The sequence below is a fragment of the Oncorhynchus masou genome, chromosome 21 (genome assembly GCF_036934945.1).
Source record: "Oncorhynchus masou masou isolate Uvic2021 chromosome 21, UVic_Omas_1.1, whole genome shotgun sequence".
In the NCBI taxonomy this organism is placed as follows: domain Eukaryota; kingdom Metazoa; phylum Chordata; class Actinopteri; order Salmoniformes; family Salmonidae; genus Oncorhynchus; species Oncorhynchus masou.
Window position 1 is genome coordinate 5,274,521 of NC_088232.1, and position 22,225 is coordinate 5,296,745.

General features: G+C 42.1%; 1 protein-coding gene across 4 annotated transcripts in view; it reads right to left on the reverse strand.

The window, feature by feature from the left end:
• Nucleotides 1-935: 935 nt before the first annotated feature.
• The window catches only part of LOC135507608 (gastrula zinc finger protein xFG20-1-like), a 42,244-nt gene continuing 20,954 nt past the window's right edge, over nucleotides 936-22,225 (reverse strand). The window contains exons 1-6 of one of the 4 annotated variants that reach the window (XM_064927159.1): nucleotides 15,873-16,324; nucleotides 15,343-15,461; nucleotides 8,479-8,646; nucleotides 4,894-5,043; nucleotides 4,492-4,603; nucleotides 936-2,364 (exon numbers count right to left, since the gene is read on the reverse strand). In XM_064927159.1, coding sequence (XP_064783231.1) covers nucleotides 1,484-2,364; nucleotides 4,492-4,603; nucleotides 4,894-5,043; nucleotides 8,479-8,646; nucleotides 15,343-15,461; nucleotides 15,873-16,131 — 1,689 coding nt within the window. In that variant the 5' untranslated portion in view covers nucleotides 16,132-16,324 and the 3' untranslated portion in view covers nucleotides 936-1,483. Of the gene's footprint in view, nucleotides 2,365-4,491; nucleotides 4,604-4,893; nucleotides 5,044-6,189; nucleotides 8,647-15,342; nucleotides 15,462-15,872; nucleotides 16,325-22,225 lie in introns of those variants that run through there. The other 3 variants (XM_064927161.1, XM_064927160.1, XM_064927162.1) reach the window with 3 other exon arrangements.

Here is a 22,225-nt window from a genome sequence, read left to right on the forward strand (position 1 = left end):
TTAGTCTTTGAGCTCCCTCCTTGACCTCTAGCCATTGTTTGGGTGTTGTTGGGATTGTGTGCTGTGTTATAGGCTAGGTACCTCCCGTGGTGAATGCCCATCCTGACCCTGTCGGTATTGGTGGGGTAACCATGAGGTAACTGAGGAAGGCTAGACCCAGGACCAGGCGTTCTATGAATCCAGTCACCAGGCATTAGACGAGACCCTGAAGGAGAAGACAGACCTCCTGTTAGACTACCACCAGGGGGGTCTCCCACCAATCTCTCTGAAGGCTGAAGCACAGGGTGACCTGCTCTGATCATCATAGATACTGTGTTTGTATCATAGGAACAGGAGGGTCTATCTCTATCAGCCCCAGGCCCTGCTTCATCCCCGCACTGAGACTGTGAAGAGAAGGGTCTGGGCTGCAGACTGGATCCCTGATTGGAGCCTCTGTCTCTCTGATGACCACCAGGACTGAGGTTGTTCAGTCCACCTGTCCACTGATTGTGTTCTGTGTGGTGGTGGAGTCTCTGTCCCTCATGGTTTGGTCCCGGTTCCGACTCAGAAAGGAAGAGCGACGGCTCCTGTTCCAGCATTCTGATCCGTGACCAGGGTTTGTGACAAGACGATTTAGACGTCCAGTCTCTCCCTCCAGCAACCCTGGATATCAGCAGGTCCTCATGGACTGCAGACTGTAATAACAAATTGAACAGGAAAGTATAAAGGTTTATATAAGAAACTCTTTGTTGTACACACAGAAACATGACATTAAAATGTTTTAACCACAGTCAAGCCCATCTCTAACACTGATTCAAGTACCCAACAATATAGAGCGATTGGAGAGTATTATAAAAACATTCCCACGTGTTGATTCCAGAATTAAACACATTTTGGTTCGACTGAGATAAGGGAAGTCCACACAATGACACAAAAATAACAAGGGGGTCAGCACAGTCAATTTTGTATTTAATTTCAATAAAATGGTCAAACACTCACATAACGTGAAGTACAGTACGTTTATTGCACAAAATGATACGTGACAAGTACAAAAACTTCACTTCTCACTATGGTAACACCCTTTCTGTAAATCTGGTACCCTCGCTTTGATAAAATTTATTTTAGAATACTTTGGAAAAGGTTCAACATTACATTACACACATCTTCACTACTTCATGTAAAGTAAACATGAATTAAGGCACTATCATTTCCTCATTATAAAACACCAGCATCAAACTACAAGACATAGTTGTCACTTTTCATCAGTTAAGCATTTTTACAGACACCATCACACCAACGATCACCATATCATCAACTCTGTCTCATCACACCAACCATATCGACTCTGCCTCATCATACTCATTCTTTCCTCAGTTCACCTCATCCACTTCCCTACTACATCCAAAACCAGCAGAATGAATTTCAAACTAACTAGTACTACATGTGCATTTTCTGCTGGTGCATCCTGAGGTAGCTCCTCTCTGAGAATCTCTTCCCTCAGTGGTTACAGGTGCTCTCCCATGTGGACCTTCAGGTGCATCTTCAGCTGGTCCTGGCGTGAGAACCTCTTCTCACACTGGGGGCAGCTATAGGGTTTCTCCCCTGTGTGGACCCTCTTGTGCCTCTTCAGGTGGTGCTGGTGGGAGAATCTCTTCTCACACAGGTGGCAGCCAAAAGGTTTCTCCCCTGTGTGCATCCTCTGGTGGATCTCCATCTGTTTGGGGAAATTGAAGGATTTCCCACAGAATGAACACGGAAAGCGCTTCTCTTTGCCACCGGATCTACTGATAGCGTTAATACTACTATCATGTGTCAATGGGCTTGTGTAGCCATTAAGTGTTGAGACACAGGCATTGTCTGAGGTCTGGTTTAACATTAGGAGAGTGTGAGGAGGATGAAGGCCAGGGAGTGTCTGTGTCGACGCAGGGTCCATGTTCCAGTTGATAGATCCTATAGAAGGCAGGCTGAAGGCAGCATCTGTTTGGTGGTTAACCTGAGGCGCCATCAGTCTCTCTGAATCACAACTATAGGAGCAGGACGGAGCATCGCTGGCCGAGTCAGTGTCTGTTCTTTCCAGCCTCATACCAACACCACCCCGTCCATGCAGATCAAATCTTCGCCTCGCCCTGGTCTCAGCCAGTCTGTTGTCATGGAGCCTAAGTTCAGTTGTTGTTTTGTGTTCCACTGTCTGTTTCTGGTTGTGGTTAACAGTGTTGTTCCCCAGCCCAGAGTTGAGGACGCTGTTCCATCCACTGACCTCCACTATATCGCCACTGGTCCTGTCTTGCTCAGTAATGTTGTCCCCCAGGCCCTTGGCTGCACCCGTCTGGGTCTGGGAATGCAAGATGGCTGCCCAGTTTCCTCTGTTAGCCTCCAGCCAACCAACTGCAGGAAGAGGTTACAAAAAAGACTTTACAAACATGGCAGAGAAAACTATTTTTGGGGGGTCAATTACCTGGTCAAGATCATACATTATAATATGTGTTTTTGTATGTAAACATAAACTGTTCTGATCTCATTTTATTTTGATTTTTTTATTTCACCTTTATTTAACCAGGTAGGCTAGTTGAGAACAAGTTCTCATTTGCAACTGCGACCTGGCCAAGATAATGCATAGCAGTGTGAACAGACAACACAGAGTTACACATGGAGTAAACAATTAACAAGTCAATAACACAGTAGAAAAAAAGAGTCTATATACATTGTGTGCAAAAGGCATGAGGAGGTAGGCGAATAATTACAATTTTGCAGATTAACACTGGAGTGATAAATGATCAGATGGTCATGTACAGGTAGAGATATTGGTGTGCAAAAGAGCAGAAAAGTAAATAAATATAAACAGCATGGGGATGAGGTAGGTCAAATTGGGTGGGCTATTTACCGATAGACTATGTACAGCTGCAGCGATTGGTTAGCTGCTCAGATAGCAGATGTTTGAAGTTGGTGAGGGAGATAACGAAGAAATTATAATAGCCAGGCGCATCACTATTCCCATTGAAAATCTATTACTGTATGGAGGCTATATGTATTACTATTCCCATTGAAGATGTATTAATGTATGGAGGCTATATGTATCACTATTCCCATTGAAGATGTATTACTGTATGGAGGCTATATGTATCACTATTCCCATTGAAGATGTATTACTGTATGGAGGCTATATGTATTACTATTCCCATTGAAGATCTATTACTGTATGGAGGCTATATGTATTACTATTCCCATTGAAGATGTATTACTGTATGGAGGCTATATGTATTACTATTCCCATTGAAGATCTATTACTGTATGGAGGCTATATGTATTACTATTCCCATTGAAGATCTATTACTGTATGGAGGCTATATGTATTACTATTCCCATTGAAGATGTATTACTGTATGGAGGCTATATGTATTACTATTCCCATTGAAGATCTATTACTGTATGGAGGCTATATGTATTACTATTCCCATTGAAGATGTATTACTGTATGGAGGCTATATGTATCACTATTCCCATTGAAAATGTATTACTGTATGGAGGCTATATGTATCACTATTCCCATTGAAGATGTATTACTGTATGGAGGCTATATGTATTACTATTCCCATTGAAGATGTATTACTGTATGGAGGCTATATGTATTACTATTCCCATTGAAGATCTATTACTGTATGGAGGCTATATGTATTACTATTCCCATTGAAGATGTATTACTGTATGGAGGCTATATGTATCACTATTCCCATTGAATATGTATTACTGTATGGAGGCTATATGTATCACTATTCCCATTGAAGATGTATTACTGTATGTAGGCTATATGTATCACTATTCCCATTGAAGATGTATTACTGTATGGAGGCTATATGTATCACTATTCCCATTGAAGATGTATTACTGTATGGAGGCTATATGTATTACTATTCCCATTGAAGATCTATTACTGTATGGAGGCTATATGTATTACTATTCCCATTGAAGATGTATTACTGTATGGAGGCTATATGTATTACTATTCCCATTGAAGATCTATTACTGTATGGAGGCTATATGTATTACTATTCCCATTGAAGATGTATTACTGTATGGAGGCTATATGTATTACTATTCCCATTGAAGATCTATTACTGTATGGAGGCTATATGTATTACTATTCCCATTGAAGATGTATTACTGTATGGAGGCTATATGTATCACTATTCCCATTGAAAATGTATTACTGTATGGAGGCTATATGTATCACTATTCCCATTGAAGATGTATTACTGTATGGAGGCTATATGTATTACTATTCCCATTGAAGATGTATTACTGTATGGAGGCTATATGTATTACTATTCCCATTGAAGATCTATTACTGTATGGAGGCTATATGTATCACTATTCCCATTGAAGATGTATTACTGTATGGAGGCTATATGTATCACTATTCCCATTGAAGATGTATTACTGTATGGAGGCTATATGTATTACTATTCCTATTGAAGATCTATTACTGTATGTAGGCTATATGTATTTCTCCCATACCTTGCTCCCCCATCTTTACTCCACTCAGCAGGTCAATGCTCTCTGGTTCGTCTTCTATTGTCTCCTCTTTGACTAGTAGCAGATCAGGCTTCCCATCCTCCATGTCTACTGACTGTAAGAGATTACAGAGTGAGAGGATGTTGGACCAAGACATCTGATATGAGCACCCTGCTATGGAGCATCTTCTGATTGGGCAATGAGGGATTGCGATGAGTACTATGCAAACATGTTAGTTGATTTGATACTATGCAAACGTGCCGATCGAATATCTTTCCATATAAACTTATTCATTATGATTTAAAAGGTAAAACTGATCCTAGATCAGCACTCCTACTCTGAGAGGCTTTGTGGATATGGGCCCTGACCTAATGCAATGCAGACAGTTGTTTACAGTGGGCTCACCTCAGTGAGACTGTGTGTGGTCCTGTGCTGCTCAGCTGGTTCCTCTGTGGGTTCAGGAGGTGTAGTCTGGTTGTCCTCCATGACCATGTTCCCCTCAGTGTTCCCCAGACCCTCCTCCTTCACCAGCAGCACCTCTGGACCCTCCTCCTCCTGGAAGAGAGGTGATACAGATTATACAGATTACACAGACATACACTCCCTCGGGTACATACACACAGATAATAAAACACACTTTCAACATTGAGTGTATATCCATCCCCACTACGTTTGAGTCCTATACTGTAGTTACAGAATGACTTCATTGTTGTTAAATCCATCATGGTGGACATAAATACACTACCATTCAAAAGTTTGGGGTCACTTAGAAATGTCCTTGTTTTAGAAAATAAAGCACATTTTTTTGTCCATTAAAATAACATCAAATTTATTAGAAATACAGTGTAGACATTGTTAATGTAGTAAATTACTATTGTAGCTGAAAACGGAAGATTTTTTATGGAATTTCAACATAGGCATACAGAGGCCCATTATCAGCAACCATCACTCCTGTATTCCAATGGCACGTTGTGTCAGCTAATCCAAGTGTATCATTTTAAAAGGCTAATTGATCATTAGAAAACCCTTTTGCAAGTATGTTAGCACAGCTAAAAACTGTTGTTCTGATTAAAGAAGCAATAAAACTGGCCTTCTTTAGACGGGTTGAGTATCTGGAGCATCAGCATTTGTGGGTTTGATTACAGGCTCAAAATGGCCAGAAGCAAAGTACTTTCTTCTGAAACTCGTCAGTCTACTCTTGTTCTGAGAAATAAAGGCTATTCCACGTGAATAATTGCCAAGAAACTAAAGATCTCATACAGCGCTGTGTATTACTCCCTTCACAGAACAGCGCAAACTGGATCGAACCAGAATAGAAAGAAAAGTGGGAGGGCCCGGTAAACAACAGAGCAAGAGGACAAGTACATTAGAGTGTATAGTTTGAGAAACAGACGCCTCACAAGTTCTCAACTGGCAGCTTCATTAAATAGTACCTGCAAAACACCAGTCTCAACGTCAACAGTGAAGAGGCGACTCCAGGATGCTGTCCTTCAAGGCAGAGTTCCTCTGTCCAGTGACTGTGTTCTTTTGCCCATCTTAATCTTTTCTTTTTATTGGCCAGTCTGAGATATGGCTTTTTCTTTGCAACTCTGCCTAGAAGGCCAGCATCCCGGAGTTGCCTCCTTACTGTTGACGTTGAGCTGTCTGGTGTATGCAAAATAGGGTGAGATCAGATGTGATGTATACTGAAGAGAGTCTCAATGAAAGTCTTAGAACGAAAAGTCCCATTTTGTGTTTATTAACCATCCATATGAAAATTACACACACACAGCTCAACAAAATCTGCATGAACTTGATAAACTACATACATTTTCTCATTAAAAAGTATTGGGGGAAAAAAATGAAGCAAAAAAAGGAAGTTGTTGAATGGAAGTAATGAAACAGGCATTGTGAACATCTTATAGGCTACACAGTACAATGTTGAAGACATTTTATGCTTATAAACTGAACATAAAAATAAAAAAGCACCATGCAACTATTTCAACGACTTCACTGAGTTACAGTTAACATAAGGAAATCAGCCTATTGAAATAAATGCATTATGCCCTAATCTATGGATTTCAAATGAATGGGGTGCCAGGGGAGCCAGGCCCAGACAGTCGGACTGACTTTTACCCAACAAAAGGGCTTTATTACAGACAGAAATACTCAGTTTCATCAGCTTTCCGGATGCCTGGACTCAGATGATCTCGCAGATTAATTAGCCGGATGTGGAGGTCCTGGGCTGGCATCGTTACGCATCGTCTGTGGTTGTGAGGTCAGTTGTACTGCCAAATTCTCTAAAACGACATTTGAGCCAGCTTATGGTAGAGAAATGAACATTCAATTCCCTAGCAACAGTTCTGGTGGACATTCCTGCAGTCAGCATGCCAATGCACAAGGTGCACATTTGTAATGATAATGCCGTTTAATCAGCTTCTTGAATTTATTTTACCTTTATTTAATTAGGCAAGTCAGTCAAGAAAAAAAATACTTATTTACAGTAGTGACGGCCTACCGGGGAACAGTGGGTTAACTGCCTTGTTCAGGAGCAGAACGACAACTTTTTATCTTGTCAGCTCAGGGATTCGATTCAGCAACCTTTCGGTTACTGGTCCAACGCTCTAACCATTTGCCATACCTGCCAAGTGGATGGATTATCTTGGCAAAGGAGGAACATTCACCAACTAAATTTGAGAGAAATAAGATTTTTGTGCGTATGGAACTTTTCTGGGATCTTTTATTTCAGCTCATGAAACATAGGACCAACACTTTACATGTTGCGTTTATATTTTTTTCAGTATATATGCCTTATATCACACAATGTCTGGATGCAATATTCTACCCAGGAATATTCTAAAGTCAAATCTGTTACTCTCATTATTCCAAATGCATCTGTGGCTCTTGTATGCTGACAACAATGACAATTAATCTGTCTTTACTGCAGGGCTTGATCTAAACGTCAAAAGCTATTGAGTGGAATGGTTACTTTCTATTTTATGGAGTGGAATGGTTTTTCTGCTGGTGTATCCTGAGGTAGCTCCTCTCTGAGAACCTCTTCCCGCAGTGAGTACAGGGAAACAGCCTCTCTCCCGTGTGGACCTTCAGGTGCATCTTCAGCTGGTGCTGGCGGGAGAACCTTTTCTCACACTGGGGGCAGCTGAAGGGTTTCTCCCCTGTGTGGACCCTCTGGTGCCTCTTCAGGTTGCCAGCCTGGGCGAAGCGCATATCACATTGGGTACAGCTGAAGGGTTTCACCCCTGTGTGGACCCTCTGGTGGACCTCAACCTTCTGGGGGCAGCTGAAGCCTTTGTTACAGAACATGCAGAGGAACCGTTTCTCTTTACTATTGCCTGATGTGGCTCCTCCTCCCGGAGCCTCATCGTTTGAATTCAATACCTGATCAAAAAGTACACGGCCATGTGAATCAGAAGATGCCATCGACGTTGACACTGGGTCGCAATCCCTGAACATGTGTACAGGGGAGTGGGTCACAACATTTGTATTTGTCTCTAAGCTTCCCCTGTAATCTAAGAAAACTCTGCCCTGTGATTGTCCTTCCACTTGGTGACAATCTGCATTCCATGTGGGAGGAGCATCGCCCTCCACTTTCACCTCATCTACCACTACAACCTCCCCTTTCTTATCTAGACATGCTTTGGCGTATACACTACTACTGTACTGGTTCCAGTCACCTTGAGACAGATCAGTCTGTGTCTCTAAACCAAAGGGCATGTTGCCAGGGTCCATCTCTGTAGCGTAAGAACAAGACAGATCATCAACACCAGTGTCTAACGTGTCACCATCTCCACGGGAATTAACTGTCCTCTGGCTCTGGTGAAATACCGGTAAGTATTCCGAGACAGGAGCAGGAGGACAGACCAGTCTTCTCAGCACCAGTCTCTCAGGGTCTGATCTGTGGTCAGATCCTGTATGTAAGAGCCTGTGTTTTACAGTTAAAGTCTCTGTGTCGGTCTCTGACTTGATGACGGCGTTCGGCGCTCCACTGACCTCCGTGATGCTGTTTTGAGTCTTGGCCTGGGGCATGGCGGCAGTTGCGGTGTCCTCTGTGGCTATAGGGGGCGATCCAGTCTGGATGTCTCTGCTGTGCCGTGGGTCCTCCTCTCCTTCAAACGTCTCCTGCTTAACCCCAGGACATGCAGCCTCTGCATCTGCAGACTGACACAAGAAGAGGAGGTTATTGAATTGGAAAATAGGGAAGTAGGTAAGTCTCACAAGTAGGGCTGTTGCGGTGAGCGTATTACCGCCACACCGGTGGTTACGAGTCACAAAGGCAGTCCAATTGGTTTCTCCAAGCTCCGATGCTGCCGATGGTCATTAGTAGAATACCAAACTTGCTAACTGCCTGGTACTCAGCACTCTATTGTCCCTCTAATCACTCTGACACTAATGCTAGGCCTACTATATTTAATTCAGGTTTCCTAATATTAAGCACATTGTTTATCTTTACAACAGGAGTATAATCTACCTGGCTGGCATGAAAATGAACCACGGGACAATCGTCCTCCATTCGCTGTTTAAGTGCATAGATGACATGTATTTTTTCAGCTGCCCCTGTTGAGACAGGTGCATGATAATGGGTCCATTCTAAATCAGAACACATTTCACACATAAAGGGTCTGAATACTTTCCAAAGGCACTGACTTTTTCCACATTTTGTTAGGTTACAGCCTTATTCTAAAATTGATGAAACATTATTCCCTCATTAACCTACACACAATAGACCCATAATGACAAAGCAAAAATAGATTTTTAGAAATTAATGTTAATTTACAAAAAATAAAACAGAAATATCACATTTACATAAGTTCAGACCCTTTACTCTGTACTTTGTTAAAGTACCTTTAGCAGTGATTACAGCATTGACTCTTCTTGGATATGACGCTACAAGTTTGGCACACATGTATTCGAGGAGTTTCTCCCATTCTTCTCTGTAAATCCTCTCAAGCTCTGTCAGGTTGGATGGGGAGTGTTGCTGCACAGTTATTTTCAGGTCTCTCCAGAGATGTTCGATTGGGTTCAAGTCCGGGCTCTGGCTGGGCCACTCAAGGACATCGAGACTTGTTCTGAAGCCACTCCTGTGTTGTCTTGGCTGTGTGCTTAGGTTCGTTGTCCTGTTGGAAGGTGAAATTTCGCCCCCAGTCGGATCGCTTTGGAGCAGGTATTCATTAAGCATCTCTGTACTTTGCTCCGTTCATCTTTGCCTCGATCCTGACTCGTCCCCCAGTCCCTGCCGGCTGAAAAACATCCCCACAGCATGATGCAGCCAAACCCATGCTTCACCATAGGGATGGTGCCAGGTTTCCTCCAGACATGACACTTGGCAATCAGGCCATAGAGTTCAATCTTGGTTTCAGCAGACCAGAGAATCTTGTTTCTCATGGTCTGAGAATCTTTAGGTGCCTTTTGGCAAACTCCAAGCGGGCTGTCATGTGCCTTTTACTGAGGTGTGGCTTCCGTCTGGCCACTCTGCCATAAAGGCCTGATTGTTCTTCTGGAAGGTTCTCCCATCTCCACAGAGGAACTCTAGAGCTCTGTCAGAGTAACCATCGGGTTCTTGGTCACATCCCCGACCAAGGCCCTTCTTCCCCGATTGCCCAGTTTGGCCAGCTCTAGGAAGAGTCTTGGTGGTTCCAAACATCTTCCATTTAAGAATGATGGAGGCCACTGTGTTCTTGGGGACTTTCAAAGCTGCAGAATTGTTTTGGTACCCTTCCCCAGATCTGTGCCTTGACACAATCCTGTCTCTGAGCTCTACGGGCAATTCCTTCGACCTCATTGCTTGGTTTTTGCTCTGATATGCACTGTTAAGTGGAGGACCTTGTATAAACAGGTGTGTGCTTTTCCAAATCATGTCCAATCAATTGAATTTACCACAGGTGGACTCCAATTAAGTCGAAGAAACAACAAGAATGATCAAAGGAAACAGAATGCAACTGAGCTCAATTTCAAGTCACATAGCAAAGGATCTGAATACTTATGTAAATTAGGTGTCCGTGTTTTATTTTGAATACATTTGCAAAAAATTCTAAAAACCTGTTTTCACTTTGTCACTATGGGTAATGTGTGTAGATTGCTGATGATTCAGTTTAGAATAAGGCTAACGTAACAACATTTTGACAAATTCAAGTGGTCTGAATACTTTCCAAATGCACTGTATATTATTTAGTATACGTAATGACGAGATAAAATCAAAAATAGTGGGATGGGTGACAATATTAGCCTATCACTTGTGAATTATATTATCACTTGTGAATGATGCCCAGCATAAGGCAAAAGACAATGTTTTTCTTGAACTACTTTTTCTAATCATTGTCGCACAACTCATTTTTTATTTATTTTTCACCCCAATTTTGTGGTATCCAAGTGGTAGTAGTTACAGTCTTGTCTCATCGCTGCAACTCCCGTATGGACTCGGGAGAGGCGAAGGTCGAGAGCCACGCGTCCTCCCAAACACAACCCAACCAAGCCACACTGCTTCTTGACACAATGCACATCCATCCCGGAAGCCTGCCGCACCAATGTGTCGGAGGAAACACCGAACACCTGGCGACCTGGTCAGCGTATCACGAGTGCCAAATAACGTCTTAAAATGAAGCACATTAATCTGCTTTACAAGGGGTGTAGAGCCTAACTGACATACATAAGCAGCGTGAGAGTTTCAAGTTTGGGGGAGATCATTTTCACCATAAAAATGCACCTTTATAATAAAAGCATCATCTCATTTGCGGTCACTTTTGATAATGGTGTTTTCCCGCTAATGGAACATTTGCGCTTACAGCCTGCTGCAGTGTGCACATTGCTGCGCTTATGTGAAGAAATAGCCTAATAGTTTATCAACATTTAAAGCTGTTGCGTCAGCCACATTGTATAAAAAAAGTTGTTTTTTTTGCTAGTGGTTGTATTAATTTGGGATCTATCGCATCCCACAACTGTCCCAGACTACGTTTGGAATATTTATTTCTCGCACAGAATAGGTCAACTTTTGCACTATTGGTGATAGTAGATTGACATAGGCCTAACAAAACGGCAAAAGCACTAGCCTATTTATCTTGTTGGCTGACAAAGTAAATGTGGACAGTTCTTCCAAAATCTTTAATATGCACCTTGGAATTGGGTAAGAATTCACGCAGTTGCGTCCACGATGTCGGTTTTCATTTGTAGTCTATGACAAAGACCCAATCATGTGTTGGAGAGCCATGTGAGTGAGAGGTGCTTCGGATCGTGCAGCACTCAAGATGAAGGGCACAACGCAGCACTCGGGCCAAGGGCTCAACCGCCACTGGCCCTAAAAGGTATGGATTTTTTTCAAGGATGCATTATGGCCACACAAAGGGGATGCCGCGGTGAAATGAGAGACTGATAAAGTGTGTACTGCGCAAAAAAACTAAGTAGAGTTCATGCCTTTCAAGTGACTTAAAGAAAAAAATCATAGAGTCGCATCATGCAGCCTTACAATGTATTACAATTCAAAACATACAGCCCAACGTTTGTAGAACATCTAAAGTTATATTAATAACTCTAAATTAAGAATATAGGATTACTTACTTATTTGTTAACCGCTCAACACAGAATAGCCGCATGTGCGCACTCCATCAAATAGTTGAGAAAATATCCTTTCGATTTTATTCAGCTTTGTTCAATTGTATTGTTCATACTATAAAACGATGCCACGGAATCCTAAGCAAATCTTGTCTGCTAAATGAACTAGTGTAGCCCACAGCCATTTGGCAACCTCAGGAGGCTGAAGAAATTCGGCTCGTCACCAAAAGCACTCAAACTACTACAGATGCACAATCGAGAGCATCCTGTCGGGCTGTATCACCGCCTGGTACGGCAACTGCTCCGCCCACAACCGTAAGGCTCTCCAGAGGGTAGTGAGGTCTGCACAACGCATCACCGGGGGCAAACTACCTGCCCTCCAGGACACCTACACCACCCGATGTCATAGGAAGGCCATAAAGATCATCAAGGACAACAACCACCCGAGCCACTGCCTGTTCACCCCGCTATCATCCAGAAGGCGAGGTCAGTACAGGTGCATCAAAGCTGGGACCGAGAGACTGAAAAACAGCTTCTATCTCAAGGCCATCAGACTGTTAAAAACAGCCACCACTAACATTAATTGGCTGCTGCCAACACACTGACTCAACTCCAGCCACTTTAATAATGGGAATTGATGTAAAATATATCACTCGCCACTTTAAACAATGCTACTTAATATAATGTTTACATACCTTACATTATTCATCTCATATGTATACGTATATACTGTACTCGATACCATCTACTGCATCTTGCCAATGCCGCTCTGTACCATCACCCATTCATATATCTTTATGTACATATTCTTTATCCCTTTACACTTGTGTGTATAAGATAGTCGTTTTGGAATTGTTAGTTAGATTACTCGTTGGTTATTACTGCATTGTCGGAACTAGAAGCACAAGCATTTCGCTACACTCGCATTAACATCTGCTAACCATGTGTATGTGACAAATAAATTTGATGTGGATTTGATTTTGACTCACAAGCTCCCCTATGGCAGATAAATAACGATGTACTTGTAATCAAATTAATAGCTGTAGGTATAGGTGCCTGAGCAATGGAGCAGCTGCACCCCCACTTTCAAAATAGGGGTGCAAACTGGTGTTTTTGCGCACCCACTTTTATACCAGAAAATGAATTTGTTGTTTTCAATGATTAGTAACGTTTCTAGCTAGTCTGTATTAAAATAGATATACTAAATATACAAAAGTATGTGGACACCCCTTCAAATTAATGGATTCGGACAGTTCAGCCACACCCGTAGCTTACCGGTGTTTAAAATCGAGCACATCGCCATGCAATCTCCATAGACAAACATTGGCTGTAAAATGGCCCTACTGAAGAGCTCAGTGACTTTCAACGTGGCACCGTCATAGGATGCCACCTTTCCAACAAGTCAGTTTGTCAAATTTCTGCCCTGCTGCCCCGGTCAACTGTAAGTCCTGTTATTGTGAAATGGAAATGTCTAGGAGCAACAACAGCTCAGCTGCAAAGTGGTAGGCCACACAAGCTTACAGAACAGGACCACCGAGTGCCGAAGAGCAAAAAAATTGTCTGTCCTCGGTTGCAACACTCACTACCGAGTTCCAAACTGTTTGTCGGAGCTTAATGAAATGGGTTTCCATGGCCGAGCAGCCGAACACAAGCCTAAGATCACCATGTCAGCATAAGAACTGTTTGTCGGAGCTTAATGAAATGGGTTTCCATGGCCGAGCAGCCGAACACAAGCCTAAGATCACCATGCACAATGCCAAGCGTCGGCTGGAGTGGTGTAAAGCTCGCCGCCATTGGACTCTGGAGCAGTGGAAACTAGTTCTCTGGAGTGATGAATCATGCTTCACCATCTGGTAGTCTGATGGATATATCTGTGTTTGGCGGATGCCAGGAGAACACTACATGCCCCAATGCATAGTGACAACTGTAAAGTTTGGTGGAGGAGGAATAATAGTGTGGGGCTGTTTTTCATGGTTCGAGCTAGGCCCCTTAGTTCCGGTGAAGGGATATCTTAACACTACAGCATACAATGACATTCTAGATGATTCTGTGCTTCCAGCTTTGTGGAAGGCCCTTTCCTGTTTCAGCATGACAATGTCCCCATTCACAAAGCGAGGTCCATACAGAAATGGTTTGTAGGACTGGCCTGCAGAGAGCCCTGACCTCATCCCCATCTAACACATTTAGGATGAATTACAACGCCGACTGCAAGCAAGGCCTAATCGCCCAACATCAGTGTCCAACCTCACTAATGCTCATGGCTGAATGGAAGCAAGTCCCTGTAGCAATGTTCCAACATCAAGTGGAAAGCCTTCCCAGAAGAGTGGAGGCAGCAACGGGGGGGGGGGGGGGGGACCAACTCCATATTAATATCCATGATTTTGGAATGAGATGTTCGACAAGCAGGTGACCACATACCTTTGGCTATGTAGTTCATGTCCATGTTATATATAGGATATAATAGCTCACAGATGGCATTTTGCACCCCCTCCTCCCGTCGCCTCAAGATGAATGGTTTTGACCACTAAAGTTTTTGCTTCGTTTCCACGTGCCACTGTTTTGGTTCAGTGCAGTTAGAAAGCACTAGTTCCACCACTGGTGTTTAACATAAAAAGGAATCTGCAAAAGACAATTGTTTATCTATTTTGCTGTGCTGTTGTATCGTTGTTAGAGTAGGAGGCTACTAGTATGCAGTCTGTATATGAGTACATTTCTTTTCGTATGAAGTAGCATTTATGAATGAAAAGGCGATCTTTTTTTGTCACAAATAATGCAAATTTAATGTGCAATTTGACAATGTTTTTTATTAACCTGGCAAGTACAACATTTAAATCCTTACTGAATAAAACAATATCATTCCTCCCATTTTTGATTTCATTGTTATTCTTTATCCTTGACAGTTTGGCCTGTCAATCAATCACGGTGGGTGGGATTGTCAGGGGAGGAGCAGAATATTTGGAAGTCACAGGCTTGTTTAGGTTTCAGATCTGTCAATTAATTATTAGGGGTGGGATTTTCAGGGAAGGGAGAAGATGAGTACTAAAGTAATTAAAACACATTTTCAATATAAAACCTAAGAAAAATAGTTATGTTCTGTTCATATGTATTCCCCCTGTTAAGAAACAAAGTAGAATGGCAGGAATTATTTTTTTTAAATGCTAAGAATTTCTTGGAGAGATCCCCCAGACGCCAAAGCTTTTGCACTGTCACTTTCAGAAAAAGTCAGGCACCCATGGCTGAGGGGAGCATTTCTGAAATAAACGGGCCATGTTTGATTATCTGTCATTTTTTATGTCACACTATGACACTAACCTCTATCACGATAACCTGCTGAGTTGAGGTTCCACTCCCCTCATGTGGAGCTACGGGTTGGTCATCTCTCCACGCTGGTTTCACAAAGCTCCTGTGGCTTCCAGTGAGATGTCCTTCACCTGAGAGAGTGATTGAGGAAAAAGGAGTGGTTAAGTTAGGTACGGTCAATGCTCAAAGCTATATTGTACACAGTCTACAATTGGCAAAGATGTAAGGAAACACCTCATAACTTCTTGATACACTAATTATTGATTGACTTACTATGTTCCATGCTCACATTCTTTTGGGTATGACAATAGGACATTCAGTAAATCAATAATATTGTTAGAATATTATATTGTGTCTTTGTGCAATAATAAAAGTGTTCTTAATTGACCTGCCTGATAAAATAAATAAAAATGTGCAAGATAGCCAAGTAATCAGGGGAAGTGACCAGAAACTGACCAAGACCCAATTCTGGGTAACGCATCTGAACACGTGGTGAGGGTAACATGGCAACATCCCCCGACTTCTGCAAAATCAAAATGTACCTCTTGTCATTCCTTTGTATCGTTCGAGAATCTTGACACTATTGGGACGACTTGCGAGGACGCGCTCCCGTGCCACCTTCAGTTCCACTAGCTGTAGTTTCCTCCGCAATGCCCTGTTTTCTTTCTGGCTTTGAGTTATTTCCAAACGAAACACTGCATAGTCGTCGTCTACGAGTTTACAAATCTCTGCCACAGCTGAATTCGCTAGAATCTCCATGATGGAGGCTATTTGAGTGTGAAACACCATACAGTTAGCCATTGTTAGCAGCTACTAGCTAGCGTTATCGAGATAACATATATCAACCAAGTCGAACGCGAATTAAACAGTACATGGGGTACGTATGTGATGCTGTGCAGTTACATTAGTCATATTCTGAGTTCCAGGGTGTTAATAAACGTCTAAATAAAACCGCTAACGTGGAAATGGTTCTTGGTCACAGGTCGCTTCCGTTTACACTGAAGAGAAAGGATCTTATTGGGTGGCGTCATACGCCACAAAGGGTGTGGTTAAATAAATACAAAAATATGCGTACCCTGCTTTGAAATACGGTACTGCTTAAAATTGTAATTATGTTAAAAATCATTTTTTTTTGCGTTAGAATGGTGTGAACATATACCGGTCGTTAACATTTACGCGAGTAGCTCATCCTCTATAAGGAAATAGCAAGCTTTTTTAAACCTTTGATTGAGAAAAGTTTAAAGTGGGGTTTTAAGTGGTTTCTCAAATGTATGTTTTGGCCACAAATACGGTTATTCGAATATCCACAGTATGCGAATAGTTGTGAGTATAAATACATTAATTAAAACATCCGTCTGACAATGGGTGGGTATAATTTGTAGAACGTTGACCGGAATGTGTTCCAAAAACTTCGTATGTACAAGGTTGCCAACAAACAACACATAATACAGAGTAGATTTGCCAATTCACGTCGCAACTAGCTGCCGAATAGGCATCAAATCACCACGTAGCTTATTCTTAATGTTTGTCCATAGGCTACCAGAGTGAGGACATACATTTTTCGTAATAAACATGGTGAGTGAAAAATTAAATAGCAACTTTGTATGCGTTGTTTGTTGGCAACCTTGTTTACGAAGTTTTTGGAACTGTTGTAACGTTGCACAAATTATACCCACCCTCTGACAATCATTTTAAATTATTAATTTAATAAAACAAACTTTTCAATGTAGTTATGACGTGCGCCCCGTAAAGACCAGTAGCCAACGGGTAGACTTCACGTGTAGCTTGTTTATGTTGGCCAATCAAACTGGCAAATAGGCTCAATGTGTCTCAAGTACGTGACAGTTCACTACTGCAATGTACAATGGAATACAATTACGTAATTAAACGTTTTTAAAACGATTAGGAGTTGGCTACAACCAGCAACCAATAGGTAGTCTGTTGTTTACAGAATGGGGTTGAAGATAGCACCTCAATTAACCTACCTTGCCAAGCTGTCTAGGATACTCCAGTGAAGACAGGCAAATATGGGTGGTGTTTGTTCTTCACTGGTTGCCCTTTTCTTGTGGCAACAGGTCACAAATCTTGCTCCTGTGATGGCACACTGTGGTATTTCACCCAGTAGATATGGGAGTTTATCAAAATTGGGTTTGTTTTTGAATTCTTTGTGGATCTGTGTATTCTGAGGGAAATGTGTCTCTAATATGGTCATACGTTTGGTAGGAGGTTAGGAAGTGCTACTCAGTTTCCACCTCATTTTGTGAGCAGTGTGCACATAGTCTGTCTCCTCTTGAGAGCCAGGCCTGCCTACAGTAACCCTTCTCAATAGCAAGGCTATGCTCACTGAGTCTGTACATATGTAACATTATAACTTTAGACCATACCCGGGCGCGAACCACTGCACACATCAACAACAGTCACCCTCGAAGCATCGTTACCCATCGCTCCACAAAAGCCACGGCCCTTGCAGAGCAAGGGGAACAACGACTTCAAGGTCTCAGAGCAAGTGACGTCATCGATTGAAACGCTAGCGCACCCCACCGCTGACGAGCTTGCAGTTTCACATCCGTTACACATAGTCAAAGCTTTCCTTACGTTTGGGTCAGTCACAGTGGTCAGGTATTCTGGCACTGTGTACTCTCTGTTTAGGGCCAAATAGCTCTGTTTAAAAAATAAAAATCCTCTGTGTCAAGTAAATATATTTTAGTTTTCTCATGATTTGGTTGGGTTTAATTGTGTTCCCGTCCTGGGGCTCTGTGGGGTCTGTTTGTGAACAGAGCCCCAGGATCAGCTTGCTTTAAGGGACTCTTCTCCAGGTTCATCTCTCTGTTGGTGATGGCTTTGTTTATAAGGTTTGGGAATCGCTTCCTTTTAGGTGGTTGTAGAATTTAACAGGTCTTTTCTGGATTTTGATCATCTCTCTCTCCCTCCATCTGCTCGCTACCATCTCACCGGCCCCTCCGCAGCTGCAATGGAGAGCCATCGTCTCTTCCTCATTCAGCAGTATCCGTCCAAAATTCATACTATTCGAATAGTGAAATTATTTCAAACCCCCATCTCTAACGACTATAGGATGAGTCAACAACATTACCTGGGTATGGGCTAACATAAGGTTTCCCAAACTCGGCACGAATTGCCATTTTTACATGTAATGAATTTGCAAAACGTATGATATGTTACGAACTCCAATTTGTTGTCGCTAATGTTCGCTAGGCTAGGGGTCAGGAGTTTTGTTATTTATTTATTTTAATTTTACCTTTATTTTACTAGGCAAGTCAGTTAAGAAGAAATTCTTATTTTCAATGACGGCCTAGGGAAGGGTGAAGGGTTAGCTAAGTAGTTGCAAAGTAGCTCAAAAGTAGTATGTAGTTGTCCGTGATGAGATTCAAACACCCAACCTTTGGGTTGCTAATGTTTGTTTTATACTCCAACCCATCTTTAGTTTTTAGCCATAAGTAACCTTCTGTCTTATGTAACATACCAAATGAATATACTATATTGAACAAAAAATATGAACGCAACATGTAAAGTGTTGGTTTCAATAGCTGAAAGAAAAGATCCCTGAAATGTTCTATATGCATTTACATTACATTACATTTAAGTCATTTAGCAGACGCTGTTATCCAGAGCGACTTACAAATTGGACAAAGCTTTTTCTCTAAAACGTTGTGTACAAATTTGTTTACATCCCTGTTAATGAGCATTTCTCCTTTGCCAAGACAATCCAGCCACCTAACAGGTGTAGCATATCAAGAAACTGATTAAACAGCATGATCATTTCACAGGTGCACCTTGTTCTGGGGACAATAAAAGGCTACTCTAAAATGTGCAGTTTTGTCACACAACACAATGCCACAGATGTCTCAAGTTTTGAGGGAATGTGTAATTGGCATGCTGACTGCAGGAATGTCCACCAGAGCTGTTGCCAGATAATTTAATGTTGATTGCTGTATGATAAGCCTCCTCCAATGTCGTTTTAGAGCATTTGGCAGTACGTCCAACTGGCCAAACAACCGCAGACCACATGCAACCATGCCAGCCCAGGACCTCCACATCCGGCATATTCACCTGTGTGTCGTTTGAGATAAGACACCTGATGAAACTGAGGAGTATTTCTGTCTTTAATAAAGCCCTATATTATTAAGATTATGGAGGATTTTACGCACTTGCAAACTTCTGATTGGCGTGGCCGTGCGCCACAGTGGGTGGGCCAGTCTCCCAAGTGGGTGGGCCTATGCTGTCCTATGCCCACCCATGGCTGCGCCCCTGCCCAGTCATGTGAATCCATGGATCAGGTCCTCATGAATTGATTTAAATTGACTGATTTCTTGATATGAACTGTAACTCATTGAAATTGTTGATTGTTGCGTTTACATTTTTGTTCAGTATAATTTGAGTGTCCCGGATTTATGTTTACTATGTTACGTCTAGTCTAAGGCTTTTAAATATTTTGGACATTATTTTTGTCCTGCTTCTGTGAAAAGTTTGGACACATGTGCCATGCCCATTGCATGAAAGGTGTCAGTGGTTGCAGGAAGCCTGTTTAGGAACATCAAGCTATTTAAAATGACTGCTTGTTTTTTGTTTATTATTTTGTTTAAAAAAAAACATCCTCCACTTTCCCCTGTTGGACCAAACTGTCAAATCACAGGAATTTTGATCGCTGTCCGGGGTTCTGAATCCGCTTGAAGGCTATATTAGCATGTTTATTTATTGACCTTTAATGTGGCAAGTCACTACTGGCCATATCAATGGCAATGGTAGGATATATATATATGTATCTCACATGCAAACTTTTCACAGGAGCTGGAAAAAGATCCCGTATAAAGAGAGGGGGGAAATGTCAACTCACCTTTATACTGCTCATATATATTTATGTGTGTGTGTATTCTCTTTATACGGGATTTTTTTCCAGCTCCTGTGAAAAGTTTGCATGTGTGTAAAATCCTCCATAGTCTTTGTTATCTTAATAATATATGCCCAAGGGGAGCAATTATGGTGCCTGTAACTATTTAGACAACCTATTTAAAACAAGTTCCTGTCGTTTTATAAAAATTTGATTAGAATTATTCACTGTCTTTTCAGGTCCATGCCAATCAAAAATGGCACATGTAGAACTGACCCGAATTGCGGGCTGCAGTTGCACACTTCTACAATTCATCTTCTTAAAATCTAACATTAATCACACTGATAAATTATGCCTAACCTTAAATTAAGACCAACAATTAAAACAAAAGATTCATGAATGTTTACGATATGGCCCATTTGATTTGCCATTGCGTTACTTCCCCTGTCACAGCCGTAAGCACACTGTGGGCTACACTGGGAGCTGTGACATCCAAGTAATAAAATATCACAAGTGTTTGGAGATGCCCAACTCACCACAGCACAAATATCTCCTATAGTCAACCCTTTAAACAATGCCCAAGTGATCGCATACACCGCTAGGTAAACATAGCCCCTTGCTGCTATATGCCCGGGGGGGAGCTGGTCATATAACCGGATATCCCTGGACGTTCAATGTATGTGCATAAAGCTCTAAGGGGACACAGGGCACGTAACCGCTGTTGCTATTCAGAAGCAAAAGGAGGATGTGAAAAGGGAAAGAGCTATAAAAAAAACTAGGACATAGCCATGACTTTTGGGGCAAAGGTCACATTTGGACGCAATATCACCTTAAGAGTTCCCCAAGGCGAACTGAGTACAGGGAGGGTGTACAGATAACACGTGGAAGTCCCCAACACATTCAGCCGAAGCCATGAGCAGGGAGGTGTTTTAGGAGAGGATCTTCAGAACCATCAACTCCAAAGGCTCAAAGGGGGGCAGCACACAGTGCCTCCAAAACCAGCGCCAAGTCCCATGTGGGCAAATGGGTTTAGAAACCGGTCTGAGACGATGTACACCTTTTCAGGAACCTCACAATCGGGGTGGGCCCCCGGTGAGGCTCTGTCAATTCCCACGACACACTGAAATAGCAGCCATGTACATACAGTGCTTGCGAAAGTATTCGGCCCCCTTGAACTTTGCGACCTTTTGCCACATTTCAGGCTTCAAACATAAAGATATAAAACTGTATTTTTTTGTGAAGAATCAACAACAAGTGGGACACAATCATGAAGTGGAACGACATTTATTGGATATTTCAAACTTTTTTAACAAATCAAAAACTGAACAATTGGGCGTGCAAAATTATTCAGCCCCTTTACTTTCAGTGCAGCAAACTCTCCAGAAGTTCAGTGAGAATCTCTGAATGATCCAATGTTGACCTAAATGACTAATGATGATAAATACAATCCACCTGTGTGTAATCAAGTCTCCGTATAAATTCACCTGCACTGTGATAGTCTCAGAGGTCCGTTAAAAGCGCAGAGAGCATCATGAAGAACAAGGAACACACCAGGCAGGTCCGAGATACTGTTGTGAAGAAGTTTAAAGCCGGATTTGGATACAAAAAGATTTCCCAAGCTTTAAACATTCCAAGGAGCACTGTGCAGGCGATAATATTGAAATGGAAGGAGTATCAGACCACTGCAAATCTACCAAGACCTGGCCGTCCCTCTAAACTTTCAGCTCATACAAGGAGAAGACTGATCAGAGATGCAGCCAAGAGGCCCATGATCACTCTGGATGAACTGCAGAGATCTACAGCTGAGGTGGGAGACTCTGTCCATAGGACAACAATCAGTCGTATATTGCACAAATCTGGCCTTTATGGAAGTGGCAAGAAGAAAGCCATTTCTTAAAGATATCCATAAAAAGTGTCGTTTAAAGTTTGCCACAAGCCACCTGGGAGACACACCAAACATGTGGAAGAAGGTGCTCTGGTCAGATGAAACCAAAATTGTACTTTTTGGCAACAATGCAAAACGTTATGTTTGGCGTAACAGCAACACAG